Source organism: Salmo salar, chromosome 09 (assembly GCF_965601325.2).
Source record: "Salmo salar chromosome 09, fSalSal1, whole genome shotgun sequence".
Lineage (NCBI taxonomy): Eukaryota > Metazoa > Chordata > Actinopteri > Salmoniformes > Salmonidae > Salmo > Salmo salar.
Window position 1 is genome coordinate 14,794,677 of NC_138299.1, and position 16,827 is coordinate 14,811,503.

The window sequence follows — 16,827 nt, forward strand, 5'->3', positions numbered from 1 at the left end:
TTTTGGAAACAGAACTGTATTGAGATCAAATGTTTCTCCGATGAGAAGATTAGTAGAATGTCGGCCAAAATCCATATTCTCCCACTGTCGACCACTGGGCTTCCTCTCATCACCATATTTGGTAGTGAGTAGAAACGTCAACCGATGCTTCACATTTATACATCCGGTGAAAAATCTGTCTCATTGTTCTAGCTGCGTTATTACTACATTCTAGTGCATTTGTGGTGGACTTTCTAATTACTTTTATTTTGAAGTCGGATTTGTGGGCGTCACACTTTCACAGGAAGTAAAAAAAGAAAAAAAACTTTCACAGGAAGTAACCGCCCCCTTGTTAGTGGATGTTTTTGAGTTTTGCACTCACGTTGTGTACATTTTTCTGTGAATTATAACCCAGAGGATATCTTACTGAAGGTGAATTCAATAAATACATGTCGTTTTTAAATGTATGGCATTGCAACGGTCCCATATAATAAAGCAGGAAATGCTCCGGCTGTAGCTAGCCAGCAAGCTACTTTGGCTAGCTAGCTAGCTAAGCACTTTGCGATCATGAACATGTCATGATCACTATTAGCTAGGTTTTCAAGGCACTATCTCTGCTTATTAGCTGCTGGGTCAGTGCCTGTAAATTACAATGTTCTTGAACATCTAGCAAAGCTAGTTAACATTCAAACTGCAGGAGAGGTGTTGACATGATATGGTGTAACATTAGGTGAGAGACGAGGAGAATGTGATTGGTTGAAAGCTTAGTTAAAAGGTTATTTTCTGATGTGGTAATATTATATTATCACAGCCCTGTACTTAAACAAAGTAATAAATAGCCATACACCGTATTGTGTGATACCTCATGTTTACAGATAGTCAAATCCTTCTGTCTAAGATGTTCCTTTATCTGTAAGGGGATGATACGGCGTCCCAAGCCCACTGACTCGGAGGCTGACCTCCTACAAGAGCAGGAGAGGTTTCTTGCCTCGGGGACCCCGTCCACTGTCAATGTGGTCCGACGGCCGGACAAGAGATCAGGAGACTCCGAGGGGGCTCAAGGAGACCAGAGAGATGTGGTCACAATCCAAGGTTCATAGGCTGTGTTTACACAGGCAGCCAGCCCATCGCTGAACTTTTTTCCACTAGTTGGTCTTTTGACCAATCACATAAGATATTTTTACATCAGATCTTTTTCAGAGTTGGTCTGATTGGTCAACAAAAAAATATCAGAATTGGGCTGTCTCTGTAAACGCAGCCATAGTAACAGTCTATCATGCACCTTTTTGTAAGATAGTTGATTGTGTGTAGCGGGGAGGTCAAACACAACTTTAGGTTTTCTGATTGTTAATAATATGATGCTGTGCATCTCTTTCTTTAGATCTTCCAGATGAGCTCCCCACTCTGACTCCTGCACCTTCCAAAAAGTCTCGCCTCAAAGTCGAGCGTGTTCGCTTCGAGGATGAGGACCCAGAGGAGAGGTTGGACAGACATGACACGCACATCAGTGCTGTTCTCTCCAAGATCATTGTGAGTGATACTCTCGCCATCTATCTCCTGCTCAGCAGAGCTACACACAGTTATGTTTGTGTCTCAACAACAACTACACTCTCGCTTCTCTTCCCTTAGGAAAGGGACACTAGCACTACACCAGTGTCCTTACCAGCATTCACAGACCTTGCTTTTCCTAAAGTATTACACCGGCCTGAGATGGAGAGCATGGTAGGAGCTCAATTGCTCAGTTTTGTTATGAGGATCAATTAATTACTACAGAATTTACTTCATACTATATGTGGTACAATTAATCCAGAATGGTGCTTCACAAGTTATGGATACACACACAAACTATTCCTCTAAACTATGTTATGTTTCACTAGGTTCCAGCTGCTGGTGAAAAGAGGAGCATTTTTGCCCGACAGATTGCAGCACAGAGACTAAAAGAGGGAAAGACCCCTTTATACTTTGCACCAGAATCCAGGGGTCAAACATCTGGACCCAAGGTGCTGAACCTCTCTCCAGAGTCCACCATGGAGATGGATCAACCTCCCTCTAGACTTGACAGTAAGTACCAGAGTTCCAGTAATTAATTTCATAAAGTTGAAAGGAAAGAATGTATTCCTGGCAGACAATAATTCGTACTTTGATGTCTACTCTGAAGGCCCAACTTGGCTTGCACTGAATGGGATGTCCTGTTTGTTTTTGTACTGTCCCACTTGCAAGACAAGCCAGCCAGTACTAAACTGTTCAGTTGGGAAAACTTGCTCATGTCTCTCTTTTTCTCCCAGGATTCAGTGCAATGGCTGGCCCCAGGCTGGTGTCTGGCCAGGGGCTTGGTGGGTCAGACAGTACAGTAGAAACACTGAAGATCCATCAGGAGAACCAGGGCAAACTACAGGCCATGTCTAAGGGCGAAATCCTGGAGGAGCAGAAAAGGCTGCTGGGTCAGCTAGGTAGGCACATGTTGCTATTTGAGGATTGTGTGCTCTGTTTGGTAAGGCTATGATGTGAGCCTTTTAAACCTTCAATCATATTGTGTACCTCTCAGATCCCAGACTTGTTGACTTTGTGAGGTCTCGTAAGGCACAGGGAGCCCTAGCCTCTGCCCCACAGCCTTCCAACTCCCAGGATGAGAGACGCAGGGAACAGCGTCTACAAGAAACCGTCATGATAGGCGCCAAGAAGCCAGAGCAGAATCCTCTGGAGGTAGAGATGGAGAGAGAGGAAGATGAGGAAGAACCAACCCCCCAACCGCCAATGAAAGGTAGAAGACATTTTAGAAATGTGCTGTAACTCCATTACGAATTAGCGAGAGAGCCTGACTCTGCACTGTCAGTCCTAGCACACCTGGATGTCTGCCAACTGTTTCCCCTCTCCTTTCAACTAATTGCACAAGTCATTTCGTATTGCAGAGAAAAGACGATTTGGAGCTCCGTGACTAGAATACCAGGGCTGAACACTGATTTAAATCTGCCTGATTAGAAGGAAGCCGGCCAAATTCAGATTCACTTTGTGTAATGGAGATCATGGGGGAAAGCCCAAGACATACTGTACATAGAGGAAGAATGATTGTCCGTTTCTGGACCACAGTGTGTGCCTACAGTATTTTGGATTGTTTTCAGACCGCAATGCCAGCATTACAAGCTTTTATTATCCATTACACTGATAGGAGAGAAATGTACTACTGAGGTGCTAGTGTAACTCTAGATGCATTCGAGTTACCCCAAAACATGGATTCGATTCAGATCTAGATCATTTTGGATATTTAGCCCATGACGTGCTTTACAAAATAGTGCTAAATATCGTAGTAATGATGCATTACCACCATGTATCTCTCCAGAGGAGGACCTGCCAGTCAAGCCTCAGAAGGAGTGGGTGCACATGGACAAGCTGGAGCCAGAGAAGCTGGAATGGATCAGGGACCTGCCTGCCCCCAGACGGAAAGGAACCAAGCAGGTGCTAACTACTGTTTACACGGAACACTTTGTCAAGAGATGCGAGGAGCTTGTGTGTGTGTCTCATCTAGTGACTCTCACTGTGTCTCTGTGCTGACAGGCCATGCAGGCTCGCTTTGACTTTGCCGGAACCCTGATCCCGCCTACAGAGGACCTGCCCACCCACCTTGGTCTTCACCACCACGGAGAGGAGCCTGAGGTCAGCATAGTGCACTAACATACACATCTCCTGGTAGTTTTTCCAGAGAATATGCCTGTTGATGTCTTCTCTCTGTCTCCCTCAGCTGGCTGGTTACTCCCTGCAGGAGCTCTTCCTTCTCTCTCGTAGTCAGGTGATCCAGCAGCGGAGCCTGGCACTCAACACTCTGGCCCACATCCTCACCAAGGTACTGCCTGTCAATCAGTTCGTTCACATCAAAAGACAGTTGAATCTGCTTTAACATTGGAGATCGGTGTTCCTGTAGGCGCGGGCTGGCGAGTTTGCAGCCGCTCTCAGGGGCAGTGTGGTGTCCACTCTGCTGGATGCTGGCCTTCTCTTCCTGCTGCGCTTCTCACTGGACGATAATGTGGAGGGAGTGATGTCCGCCGCCGTGCACGCACTCCGAGCCCTCCTGGTTTCCTCAGACGACGAAGTAAGAGACCTTGCGTACTTTGTATCATCACCACTAGAGTGTACCATGGTAAAACATTTTTTAAAATCTTTGTCCCTGTCTTGTTTCAGGATTGTCTGGACAGCACTCTCTCATGGTTCCGTGGGCTGGCCTCTTTTCCTCTACTGCCCACTGCTCAGGAAGAGGAGGATGAGGAAGACGAGGGGCTGCCCGAGGTCATGAGAGAGACGGCTCAAGAGAAGGAAGAGAAGAAGACTGATCATGACGTGGCCAGGAAGGATGTCGTTAAGGTGACTAGAGAGCAGACTGATTAATCATCCCAACACTCCTTTATCTTTCCACTATCGCTCGCTCTGTGCACCTCAATGTCTCTCCACCCTGTGGAGTAGTGCTAGGGATAAATGCATTGTGTAAAGCTGTCGGCTGTGTTGGTTCTCTGTCTCAGGGTTTACTGAGGATGAAGCTGCTTCCTAGGCTCCGCTACATCCTCGAGGTGATCCGCCCGTCACCCAGGGTGGTCCAGGACGTGCTGGGAGTCCTGATCCGAATCGCCAGACACTCCTCCTCTGCAGCCACTCAGGTAACATCAACTATACTGCCCACAATTCCCTCTGGCATATCTCTGCCGCTCTCTGGTTTTATTAGCAATAAGCCTCTTGACATGAGTTAACATTTGTAGTATGACTACTATCTGGACTGTCACTGCAGGTCTTGGACTGCCCTCGTCTGATGGAGACTGTTATGTCAGAGTTCCTGCCCTGCTCCTGGACAGTGCCCGCCTCACCCACGCCCCAGTCTGCATACGGACTGCCCGTGGCCAATGCCATGAAGCTGCTACGCGTCCTGGCCACCACTGGCAGGCACGCCTGTGCCAGGCTGGTAAGTTTAGAGAGAGTTTTCAAACCCAACTGCCAGCTTACCTCATGTAGTAATGCTACACTTAGCCTTCTTCTGTTGGGTAACTTCAATATGATGGAGTGATGCATAAGTGTTTTATGATCTTGATGTGATATATGATCTTGTCTAATAGACTAGCAGAATGAAGTCACCCTGACTGTGTTCCCCAGCTGAACTCTCTAGGTGCGCGGGAGCGTCTGTCTCGTCTGCTTGCCCCAGAGCCCAGCGAGCTGCTGCTGGAGCCAGAGGAGGCCTTGAGGGTCAGCACTGAGGCCTACCGGCTGTGGGCCATTGCAGCCAGCTACGGACAGGCCTGTAACCTGTACACGTGAGTCACTGGTCTTCAAGCATCACCTACACTGAGTGTACAAAACATTAGGAACACCTTCCCAATATTGAGTTGCACCCCCTCAGAACAGCCTCAATTCATCAGGGCATGAACTCAGGGTGTCGAAAGCGTTTCACAGGGATGCTGGCCAAAGTTTACTCCAATGCTTCCCACAGTTGTGTCAAGTTGGCTGGCTGTCCTTTTGAGTGGTGGACCATTCTTGATACACACAGGAAACTGTTGGAACGTGAAAAAAACAGCAGCGTTGCAGTTCTCCACCGGTGCCGGTGCGCCTGGCACCTACTACCATACCCTGTTCAAACGTACTGACACATTTTGTCTTGCCCATTCACCCTCTGAATGGCACACATACACAATCCATGTCTAAAGGCTTAAACATCATTCTTTGACCTGTCTCCTCCCCTTCATCTACACTGATTGAAGTGGATTTAACAAGTGACATCGATAAAGGTTCATAGCTTTCACCTGGTCAGTCTATGTCATGGATAGAGCAAGTGTTCCTAATGTTTTGTACACTCAGTGTCTATCTCTAGGCTCCTGGGGGATGGTGGGGCTGTAATAAGCCATCTGGACACGCTGTGTTAAATAAAATAGTATTCCTCCTAATTTCATGTTCAAAGGTATTGCTTAATACCACAGACAACCTAGATCAGATGGGTATAAATCGCTTGGTGTTAGATTATACATGGCAGGAAAAGCTGCGTCAAAAACAAGTCTGTCCCTCAGGGTGACTAGCACAGCAGAACATCTTCTTCCCTCTACCATTACCAGGGACCTGTACCCCATCCTGGTGAGAGTGTTGCAGTCTGCCCACCGGCCCTGGCGCCCCTCAGACCCCCTGTTGCCCCTGGAGCTCCACAGGCTCCAGGCCCTCCTCACTCTGCTCACACAAGTCACACACACCGCTGGCTGCCATCAGGAGCTGCAGGCTGGCCTGGTCAGGTAACACACACTCTGGATCTCTACTACTAACTATGTTCACTCCTGCAGCTTTGACGTGTTTCATGTGACTCCATGATGTGCTGCTTTCTATTGATAGCCATTGGATTCAACAGTGCCAAACCTCTTTCACTACAGTTCCCAGGGGGCCGAGTGTCCTCCCCCACCCCTGGTGACGTGGGGTCATGTGACAGGTCTGCAGCCCACAGTGCTGGGGCTGCTGAAGGGCTGTGTGAGAACCCTAGGGGAGCCAGTCCAGAGGGAGAGCACCCTGAGACTGGTGCCGGCCTACCTTGTCTACATGGGGGCCTTCTACTTCCAGCTCTCCATCCAGGTGACTGTATAAAAACTATCGCAGTACTCAACAAGGGAATTAAAAGATCAGACCAGAATTGTATCTAAATAGTCCTAACTGCCTGTCCTCGTCGTCCTTCATCAGTACAGATTGGAAATAGGCTTCCACTACAGTGCTGTGATAAAATATTTGCCCCCTTTCTGATGTTCTGTTTTCAGATCTTCAACCAAAACCTAATATTAAAGGGAACCTGAGTGAACAAATAACAGAATTTGATACTCATTTCATTTATTTAATAAACAAAGTTTTGCAACACCCAATTCCCCTTGTGAGAAAGTAATTGTCCCCTTACACTCAATAACAGGTTGTCCCACCTTGAGCTGCAATTACTGCAACCAAACGCTTCCTGTAGTTGTCTATCAGTCTCTCACATCGCTGTGGAGGAATTTGGTCCATCTCTTCCATGCAGAACTGCTTTAACTTGGAAACATTTGTAGGCTTTCAAGCATGAACTGCTCGTTTCAGGTCCTGCCACATCTCAATCGGATTTAGGTCTGGACTTTGACTAGGCCATTCAAAAACGTGCAATGTCTTGCTTTTCAGCCATTCTGATATAGACATGCTTGTTTGTTTTAGATTATTGTCTTGCTGCATGACCCAGCTGTGCTTCAGCACACGGATGGATGGCCTGACATTCCCCTTTTAAAATTCTCTGATACAGAACAGAAAGGTGCATTTTGGCAAACTTAAGTCTACTTTTTGGACGACGTGGGTCCGGTTGTCTGTCGAAAACCAAACACTTCATTCCACAGTAAGAACCTCATACCAACGGTCAAAAATACTTTGCTGCCTCAGGACTTGGACGACTTGCCATCATTAAAGAAACTGCTATGTATCAGGGAATGTCAGCCCATCCATCCATGAGCTGAAGCGAAGCTGGGTCATGCAGCAAGACAATGATCCAAAACACACAAGCAAGTCTACAGCAAAAATAGAGAAAATCATTGGCAAAATCATTGCTTTTACTTATCTTCACTAATCTGGTGTGCCAACCCTTTCAGAGCTCGTTCAATCCAGTGGAGTGTCTGCAGGAGCTGGAGATGCTGACCTCAGAGGTTCTTCTCCCTCTGCTGTCCCATGAGGCTGTTCACAGCCTGATTAACAACCTCAAGTGAGTCCCATCTACTTAGAAGCATAGAGCTACATCTATGGTGATTTACTCCCTTACTGCGGAGCTTAATGGAGGGGATGTTGCTCTTTCTGTGTGGTTGGGCTTTTTCTGTCTAGCCCCTGATCCAGTGCTGTAGGATGATACTCTGGGAGTGTATAGTCTCTCTGTTGTGATCTATCTGTGTTGTGTTCCCAGGTGTAGTTCGGCAGTGTGTAACCCTCAGTCCTGCTGCCCCGGCCCTGAGACCATCCCCAGTCTGCCTGGTCTGCACTGCGCCGGGTGGACGTCTTCTGGGGGTGTGCCTGGACCCAACTCCCCCTTCCCCCTCATTACCTCCCTGTGCTACCTCCTGGACACCCTCACCAGCATCCACAGAGGCCTGGTCCGCAAAGTACGTCCTTATGAAGCTGTAGTTACTCTCTAAATGTGACTTTTATCTGTCCGGTGTGAACCACAAGTGTTGGTGTGGTTCTGCGTGGAACGGAATGAATATCTGCCACCATCTAGTGGTTGATTTTGAGATGTGTAACAAACAATTCACATTCATGTCTTTGTCTTCTTACCTTACAGTGGGCTAGTGGGCCTAGGACTAATCTCTCTCCTATGTTCTCTCTCTCGATTCAGTTCAGGTCCCTCCTACTCATTGAGGCTGTGCTAGGATACCTGCGTGGCTGTGGCCAAGCCAAGCCCACCCTGTCTCACTGGGTCCTTCGTCATGAACACCACCTGCTCTACCTGCTGCTGAGGCTGGCCTGTAGACTGGTATTGTATAGAGCCCAACTTCCATCACTCAGTCTTAGGCTAGTCTGGGTACCAGTCTGTTTAGCTATCATTCCACTCCTGCCATGCTAAACATCACCTTTGGCATTTGACCCGGACAACAAGGAGTGGAATGTTAGCCAAACAGACTGGTACCCATATAGTCATTCAGGGTCATGCTGTTTATCATCGCCCAGTAGGCTCATCTTGTGTTGTCATTGAGTCACTTTGTATCTCAGACCAGTGATTCTGTTAAGAGGTGCATATGTACGTGTTTATGCATCTGATGTCTCCGTTGGTTGTCACTTGACAAGTTCCTCCGTTAAATATTTCAGATACAGATAGTTTGCCATGATCATCTTTGTGTGATTTGGACATTTTGGATGAGTTACCGTTTTGTACTCGATGCTTCCAGGTTCCAACTGACCCAGAGGTGGCCAAGCATGCTGCCCTGTTTCACCACGTGTCTCTGGTAATGCTTCCCTGGCTATTACCTGGCAGTGAATACCTGGCCCATGAACTCATGGCCACCATGGTCTTCAACAAAGACTTCATACCGTGAGTCTTTTTAGTTATACTGTCTCCATTATTCAATATGTCATAGGTTTCGAAGCCATTAGACTAGAGGTAGAAGTCTTCCTAGAGGCAATGAAGCTTCTTTTATAATTCCTTTTTTCAAGCAATATCACATTTCATACAGACATGATATACTCTTAAAGGGAGTGCTCCTAATCTCAGCTTGTTACCTGTATAAAAGACAACTGTCCACAGAAGCAATCAATCAATCAGATTCCAAACTCTCCACCATGGCCAAGACCAAAGAGCTCTCCAAGGATGTCAGGGACAAGATTGTAGACCTACACAAGGCTGGAATGGGCTACAAGACCATCGCCAAGCAGCTTGGTGAGAAGGTGACAACAGTTGGTGCGATTATTCGCAAATGGAAGAAACACAAAAGAACTGTCAATCTCCCTCGGCCTGGGGCTCAATGCATGATCTCACCTCGTGGAGTTGCAATGATCATGAGAATGGTGAGGAATCAGCCCAGAACTACACGGGAGGATCCTGTCAATGATCTCAAGGCAGCTGGGACCTTAGTCACCAAGAAAACAATTGGTAACACACTACGCCGTGAAGGACTGAAATCCTGCAGTGCCCGCAAGGTCCCCCTGCTCAAGAAAGCACATATACATGCCCGTCTGAAGTTTGCCAATGAACATCTGAATGATTCAGAGGACAACTGGGTAAAAGTGTTGTGGTCAGATGAGACCAAAATGGAGCTCTTTGGCCTCAACTCGCCGTGTTTGGAGGAGGAGGAATGCTGCCTATGACCCCAAGAACACCATCCCCTCCGTCAAACATGGAGGTGGAAACATTATGCTTTGGGGGTGTTTTTCTGCTAAGGGGACAGGACAACCTCACCGCATCAAAGGGACGATGGACGGGGACATGTACCGTCAAATCTTGGGTGAGAACCTCCTTCCCTCAGCCAGGGCATTGAAAATGGGTCGTGGATGGGTATTCCAGCATGACAATGACCCAAAACACACGGCCAAGGCAACAAAGGAGTGGCTCAAGAAGAAGCACATTAAGGTCCTGGAGTGGCTTAGCCAGTCTCCAGACCTTAATCCTATAGAAAATCTGTGGAGGGAGTTGAAGGTTCGAGTTGCCAAACGTCAGCCTCGAAACCTTAATGACTTGGAGAAGATCTGCAAAGAGGAGTGGGACAAAATCCCTCCTGAGATGTGTGCAAACCTGGTGGCCAACTACAAGAAACGTCTGACCTCTGTGATTGCCCACAAGGGTTTTGCCACCAAGTACTAAGTCATGTTTTGCAGAGGGGTCAAATACTTATTTCCCTCATTAAAATGCTAATCAATTTATAACATTTTTGACATGCGTTTTTCTGGATTTTTTTGTTGTTATTCTGTCTCTCACTGTTCAAATAAACCTACCATTAAAATTATAGACTGATCATTTCTTTGTCAGTGGGCAAACGTACAAAATCAGCAGGGGATCAAATACTTTTTTCCCTCACTGTACATACATGGTGGTCTCTAATCGCAGCAGAATTGCCAACCCAAAAGGAGTTCTCCTCCAATTAAGTTTCATAAAACAGAACTTTAACTCTGGAATTCCAATGTAGTGAAATATTTGTTGTGTCGAGGTGCAGGGCCAGAAGATACCTTGTTGTTGAAAGAGGAAATGTACTTCAGCCAGGGTGGTTTGCGGTGCATTAACGTATGCCCAAATTTGAAATGTTGGCACAACACAGGAAAAAAAAAAAAATGTTGATTCATTGCAAATGTATGTAGTTTATGGCAGTGGTGGGCTGCCCGTGGGCATTGTGCACCATATGCAAAAGAGTGGTTTATGTTTACACAGCATCTGGTCTGCTAAGCGCACCATTTTCTTCTTCTTTAAACAAATTCTGACATTCTGTTTTGTTTTTACATTTCCATTGTCTGGATCTAATTTGTTTTAGAAATAAATGTGAAGCAGGTTTTCAAAAGGTCATGGCTAAGGGCTTTGATCTCAAGTCCACATAAAGTGCACCGTTTTTTTCCTCAGGATAGGACTTTTCTGCGTTATGTATAGACCTGGATTCACCCAGCTCAAGTATATGATAGAAAATAAATATACCTACTAAATAAATATACCTACTATTGAACCCAGGTCTGCTATGTAGATGGGCTATTTAGAACACATGGTATCTCTCTTTTGTGTTTTGTCGGTGTTGTTGAGTGAGAGGACTATGCCTATAAATCCTTTCCAACAGGATATTAAGCTATGTCATGCTAAGCCATCTCGCATTATATCGAGGTTGCACCAAATAGTAGCCTCCGGAGCTAACTCCTGACCTTTTCACTTTAAGTTAGATCACTGCTCTATAGCTGGTATTCCTCTGATGCCACTGCCAACCTGCCTCATTAGTCTTCTTGTAAAGGCCCTATTGTATTTGAACTCAGTGCTGTATAGCTCAACTATTCCATTCTCCCTGTCTTCCAGAGAGGGTCAGATTGGAGGGCCCGAGGCTGCAGAGATGTCTGAGCTGCAGCTCCAGGAGCGCTCCTCCCCTCCCCTCCAGACCCTGGGTCCTCTGCTGAGGGAAGCCTGTGTCCAGCTGCCCTCTGTCCGGGGCTGTTACCTCTCCCACCTGGCCCACATGGAGCCCTCTGTCCTCTCCTCCAGGGACTTCCACCTGGGCCGAACGCCCTGGCTCAACACCCAGCTCCTCCCAGAACTTTCTGGACCCTCCCTCCCCTCCGATTGGCCCTTCCTGCCACTCGTCAGCCTGTACGAGCGGGCGGGTGCACCGGATGGAGGAGGCCTGCAGGTGGAGTCGCTCCCTGCGGGGGCAGTGCAGTCGGTCACACACTGCCTGCAGTGGCTGCTGCTGCTGGAGGTCTGGAGGGAGGATGCCCTCAGGGTGGTGCTGCCTGTAGCCAAGCTGGCCCGTCTGGCTTGTATCTTCCTGTGCTCCAGTGATCTTTTCATGGAGAGGCCTGTCCAGAGGCTGACCTGGGCTCTCTTCAGGCTGCTCACCAGGCACTCTCAGCTGGAGGCTCTGGACCTCAACTCCCCTCCTACAGGCCTGGCCTCCTTCAATGACCTCTATTCTGCCCTGGTGGGACAATTTGAGGCGGTGTCATTTGGGGACCCCCTGTTTGGCTGCGTCATCCTCCTGCCTCTGCAGAGGCGCTTCAGTGTCACCATGAGGCTGACTCTGTTTGGGGAGCACGTGGGCCTGCTGCGCTCCCTAGGGGTAACACTGGAACAGGTGAGAGGGAGGCTGGTTAACACACTGGATTGAATGTTGCGGTAGAGAGCACAGGGTACATTATTGTGTAGACAGCCAGTAGATGGAGGTCTTTGGACTTTTGTCACTTGCTGCAACATTGTGCCATTTGACAATGTGTCTAAAACATGTGACATAAAGAGAGGCTAAATGAGCCCCTCTCTCTGTGTTCCTCCTAGCTGGCCATCCCTATGGAGAGGTTCACGTCACCCCCGGAGGACTCTCTCCCTCTGCTGCGCCTCTACTTCCGGGCGCTAGTGACAGGGACACTGAGGCTGTGCTGGTGTCCTGTGCTCTACGTGGTGGCTCTGTCCCACCTTAACACCTTCATCTTTTCCCAGGACGCAGCGTCACAGGTACAGAGCACGTCACAGGCCCAGGGTGTGGATCAGTGTTGTTGAGCGACACGGATGACAACTGGGTGGCTTTGCAGTTCATAGAAAGGTCCCACTGCTCTTCGGGGTTATGCAATTTCAGGGTGATTTGGAATCGATCTGTACTTTGAATAGGAACACTTTTGTAGTCTTCTTTTGTGCGCCCCTCTGAAAGGCTTTTGTCTCCCCCTCTCCAGCAGGTGGAAACAGCCCGTCGCAGCCTCCTGAGGAAGACTCACTACCTGACTGATGAGGTACACACTCACTCACCTTCCCCCAGGGTCTTCCATCTCTCCACTGCTCCTGACTCCTTCCCCACAGCCTTCTTATCCTCCTGCCATTCCTCCTCTCCCCTAACATCTGTCCTATCCTGTCTAGGTGTTGAGGAGCCACCTGCTGCTGTTTAGGCTGCCCCAGAAAGACGCTGAGCTGGGCTTCAACACTTACGACCAGCTGCCTCCCATCCGGCAACGCAGGCTGGAGAGTGTTCTGGGCACCCAGGGGATGAGCGATGGCAAGGGGGAATGAGGACAGAGAGGAAGGGGGGGACAGATCGTGGCTCTCATTTGGAGCGCCGTGGTCATGCCAAGGGTACCAGGTCCAAGAGGGCTTTACTGGAAACAGTGCGTAAGGATAAAGAGAATGCTGTAAAGGTGCCTGGAATTGTCTGTCAAAACTGCGACTGTATTTTGAATAAAGATGCTTTTGTGTATGTATATGTAACTTCAGCACTGTTGGATTAGTTCATTTGTCTTTTATTACATGTAAGTCATTTAGCAGACGCTCTTATCCAGAGCGACTTACAGGAGCAATTCGAGTTAAGCGCTTTGGTCAAGGGCACATCGGCAGATTTTTCACCTAGTTGGCTCGGGGATTTGAACCAGTGACCCCAACGCTCTCAACCGCTAGGCTACCTGCGGCATAGCTTTGGGAAACAACATCGGGAGTCTGTGTATTGGTTGGACTCCCTGAGTTGTGAATCTTTCTGGTGGGTCGTGACCGAGAATAACCCTACCACAATATAGCCGACTACATCAACAACAACAAAAATCCTGTCAACGAAGGTATTTGTATAATCTCTATGAACTCTACTTACCAGACATAATGTGAGATGACCTTTGCTATCAAATAAACGTCTCAATCCAATTTTTGTCCGAACCACACCATATACGCGTGAAGTGCGTGGTCTAATGGCAGCTTGCTGTCTAACTCAAGGAATATGGTGCTGTTCAGACAAAAGCTGGATTCAGATGTTTTTTTTAATACCGAGGAACACATTTCACTTTACAAATACAGTTCCTTGAGATTATAGCGCAAGTTTGGGTAGGTTACTTTCTAAATGTAATCTGTTAGTTACTAGTTACCTGTCCAAAATTATAATCAGTAATGTATCTTTTGGATTACCCAAACTCAGTAACGTAATCTGATTACGTTCAGTTACTTTTAGATTACTTTCCCCTTAAGAGGCATTAGAAGAAGACAAAAAATGAATATTACCAATTGAACGACATCTATTGCAGGATAAATCAATGTTAAAGTTTACATAGCTGGACATATATGGATTTTACTTTATGGGTTGGTTATGTAGGCTTCTTCTAATCCATCGCTTTCCAGTACATATAATAATAGGATTAAATTATATCTTTACATTAATATGTATAATTTATAAGTCCAAAAATGGTTGTAGAAACTACAGATATACTTAAAAGGGCAATCAAAAGTGTGAGTTTGAGCATGTGTTCATTAGGCCTGTGGATTATTATTTTTATCAGCATGAATTAGATTGAGCAATAAAAGCCCCACAGGCTGGGATCCACACTATGAATCCGTTGCAAGAGCATATTTTTCACTGCCTGTCGACTGGTTTTAAAAACAGTGATTGATAGGCAGCTTAAACTTACTGAATTCAACCATTTTTGGGTTCAACTACACATTGTCATCTACAACAACCACAATCTGTAAGGCACAAATAGCTAAATGAGAGTGCAGCAGTGTGAATCACATCAATGGGCTATGTAGATACCAATAATAAGTGATATCCATATCGCCGTAGACTACACCACTGATGTCATCCTTACCTCCAAGCATTTATTCAAGTTGGATAATCTTTGGATGCCGAAAGCAGTCGCACCATTGGAAGACAGCTTGGACTGTAGCCTCCAAAAGCCTTTCCTGCTCTTTTTCCCCGACCCATCAAACACATTTGGTGTGTCATCATAGTGGTCTGACTTGCTCAGGTGGAACAAATTTAAATTTGCATCAAATCCGTTACTCCCCAACCCTGGTGTTAGGGTTATTTTTCGTCGCCAGACACCAGAACTATGCACAACTCAGGGAGTCTAACCAATATACAAACTCGCGATATTGTCCCAAAGCTACCTGTCGCCCTAATTTTCGTAGTCATACAGCGTTTGACGAACCTAATTTCTGCCTATCTGATCTACCTACAACTGAATATGTAGTAATGGTGTTGGTCCGCTGTCACAGCAGAGCATGTCATGTTCCACATGGTCTTTTGCAAATCAAAACTAGGTACATATGTCTGTCTATAAGTCACTGCAAATGATTTGTTTAGAAGGTAATTATGCTGGCTCCAGTTTTACTTGAATATAATGTAAGCCAGAAAAACACTGAAACATTTATCAAATCATATGTTATTACTAAATTGCAATTCAAATAATGCTTACTGTGTGAATTTCCACTTACTTTTACCAGTGTGGCCCCTGTTACTTTTCCATTGAAGCTACTTAACTAGTGCCTGTGTAAAATCTAATTTTGAAAATGCCCACAAGCAATATCAAACAAAGGGATGTTTGTCTCTTCCCTGTTATGCTTGTTTAGACTAAAGTTTGATATAAAAACTGCCACTTGCCTGATCCATAATATACAGTGCATTTGGAAAGTTTTCAGACCCCTTGACCTTTTCCACATTTTGTTTCAATACAGCCTTATTCTAAAATAGATTGTTGTTTATTTCCCTCATCAAACTACACACAATACCCCATAATGACAAAGCAAAAACAGATATTTTAGAAATGTTTGCAAATTTATTACAAATAAAAACATCGCATTTACATAATTATTCAGACCCTTTACTCAGTACTTTGTTGAAGCATCTTTGGCAGCAATTACAGCCTTAAGTCTTCTTGGGTATGATGCTACAAGCTAGCACAACTGCATTTGGGGAGTTTCTCCCATTCTTCTCTGCACATCATCTCAAGCTCTGTCAGGTTGGATGGGGAGTGTCGCTGCACAGCTATTTTCAGGTCTCCAGAGATGTTCGATCGGGTTCAAGTCCGGGCTCTGGCTGGGCCACTCAAGGACATTCAGAGACTTGTCCCGAAGCCACTCCTGTGTTGTCTTGGCTGTGTGCTTAGGGTCGTTGTCCTGTTGGAAGGTGAACCTTCGCCCCAGCCTGAGGTCCTGAGTACTCTGGAGTAGGGTTTCATCAATGATCTCTCTGTACTTTGCTCCGTTCATCTTTCATTCGATCCTGACTGGTCTCCCAGTCCCAGCCGCTGAAAAACATCCCCACAGCATGATGCTGACACCTCCATGCATCACTGTACGGATGGTGCCAGGTTTCTTCCAGACGTCACTCTAGGCATTCAGGCCAAAGAGTTCAATCTTGGTTTCATCAGACCAGAGAATCTTGTTTCTCATAGTCTGAGAGTCCTTTAGGTGCCTTTTGGCAAACTCCAAGCGGGCTGTCTTGCCTTTTACTGTAATGGCCACTCTACCATAAAGGCCTGATTGGTGGTGTGCTGCGGAGATGGTTGTCTTTCTGGAAGGTTCTCCCATTTCCACAGAGGAACTCTGGAGCACTGTCAGAGTGACCATTGGGTTCTTGGTCACTCCCTGACCATGACCCTTCTCCCCCGATTGCTCAGTTTGGCCGGGCGGCCAACTCTAGGAAAACTCTTGGTGGTTCCAAACTTCTTCCACTTAAGAATGATGGAGGCCGCTGTGTTCTTGGGGACCTTCAATGCTGCAGAAATGTTTTGGTACCCTTCCCTAGATCTGTGCCTCGACACAATCCTGTCTCGGAGATCTACGGACAATTCCTTCAACCTCATGGCTTGGTTTTTGCTCTGACATGCACTGTCAACTGTGGGACCTTATATAGACAGGTGTGTGACTTTCCAAATCATGTCCAGTCAATTAAATGTACCACAGGTGGACCACAATCAAGATGTAGAAAC

At 46.6% G+C, this 16,827-nt stretch overlaps 1 protein-coding gene across 1 annotated transcript; it reads left to right on the plus strand.

The window, feature by feature from the left end:
- The first annotated feature begins 281 nt into the window (after positions 1-281).
- rpap1 (RNA polymerase II associated protein 1) lies at positions 282-13,353 on the plus strand. Its single transcript, XM_014210283.3, has 25 exons — positions 282-411; positions 897-1,071; positions 1,361-1,509; positions 1,609-1,701; positions 1,857-2,040; positions 2,265-2,429; positions 2,525-2,740; positions 3,317-3,432; positions 3,532-3,630; positions 3,716-3,817; positions 3,896-4,063; positions 4,153-4,332; positions 4,488-4,622; positions 4,751-4,921; positions 5,110-5,267; positions 6,060-6,230; positions 6,366-6,561; positions 7,584-7,693; positions 7,889-8,084; positions 8,318-8,455; positions 8,868-9,010; positions 11,462-12,233; positions 12,431-12,607; positions 12,823-12,879; positions 13,004-13,353. The coding sequence occupies exons 2-25, from the start codon at positions 900-902 to the stop codon at positions 13,151-13,153; spliced, it is 4,218 nt and encodes a 1,405-aa protein (XP_014065758.1). The 5' UTR covers positions 282-411; positions 897-899; the 3' UTR covers positions 13,154-13,353.
- The last annotated feature ends 3,474 nt before the right edge of the window (positions 13,354-16,827 follow it).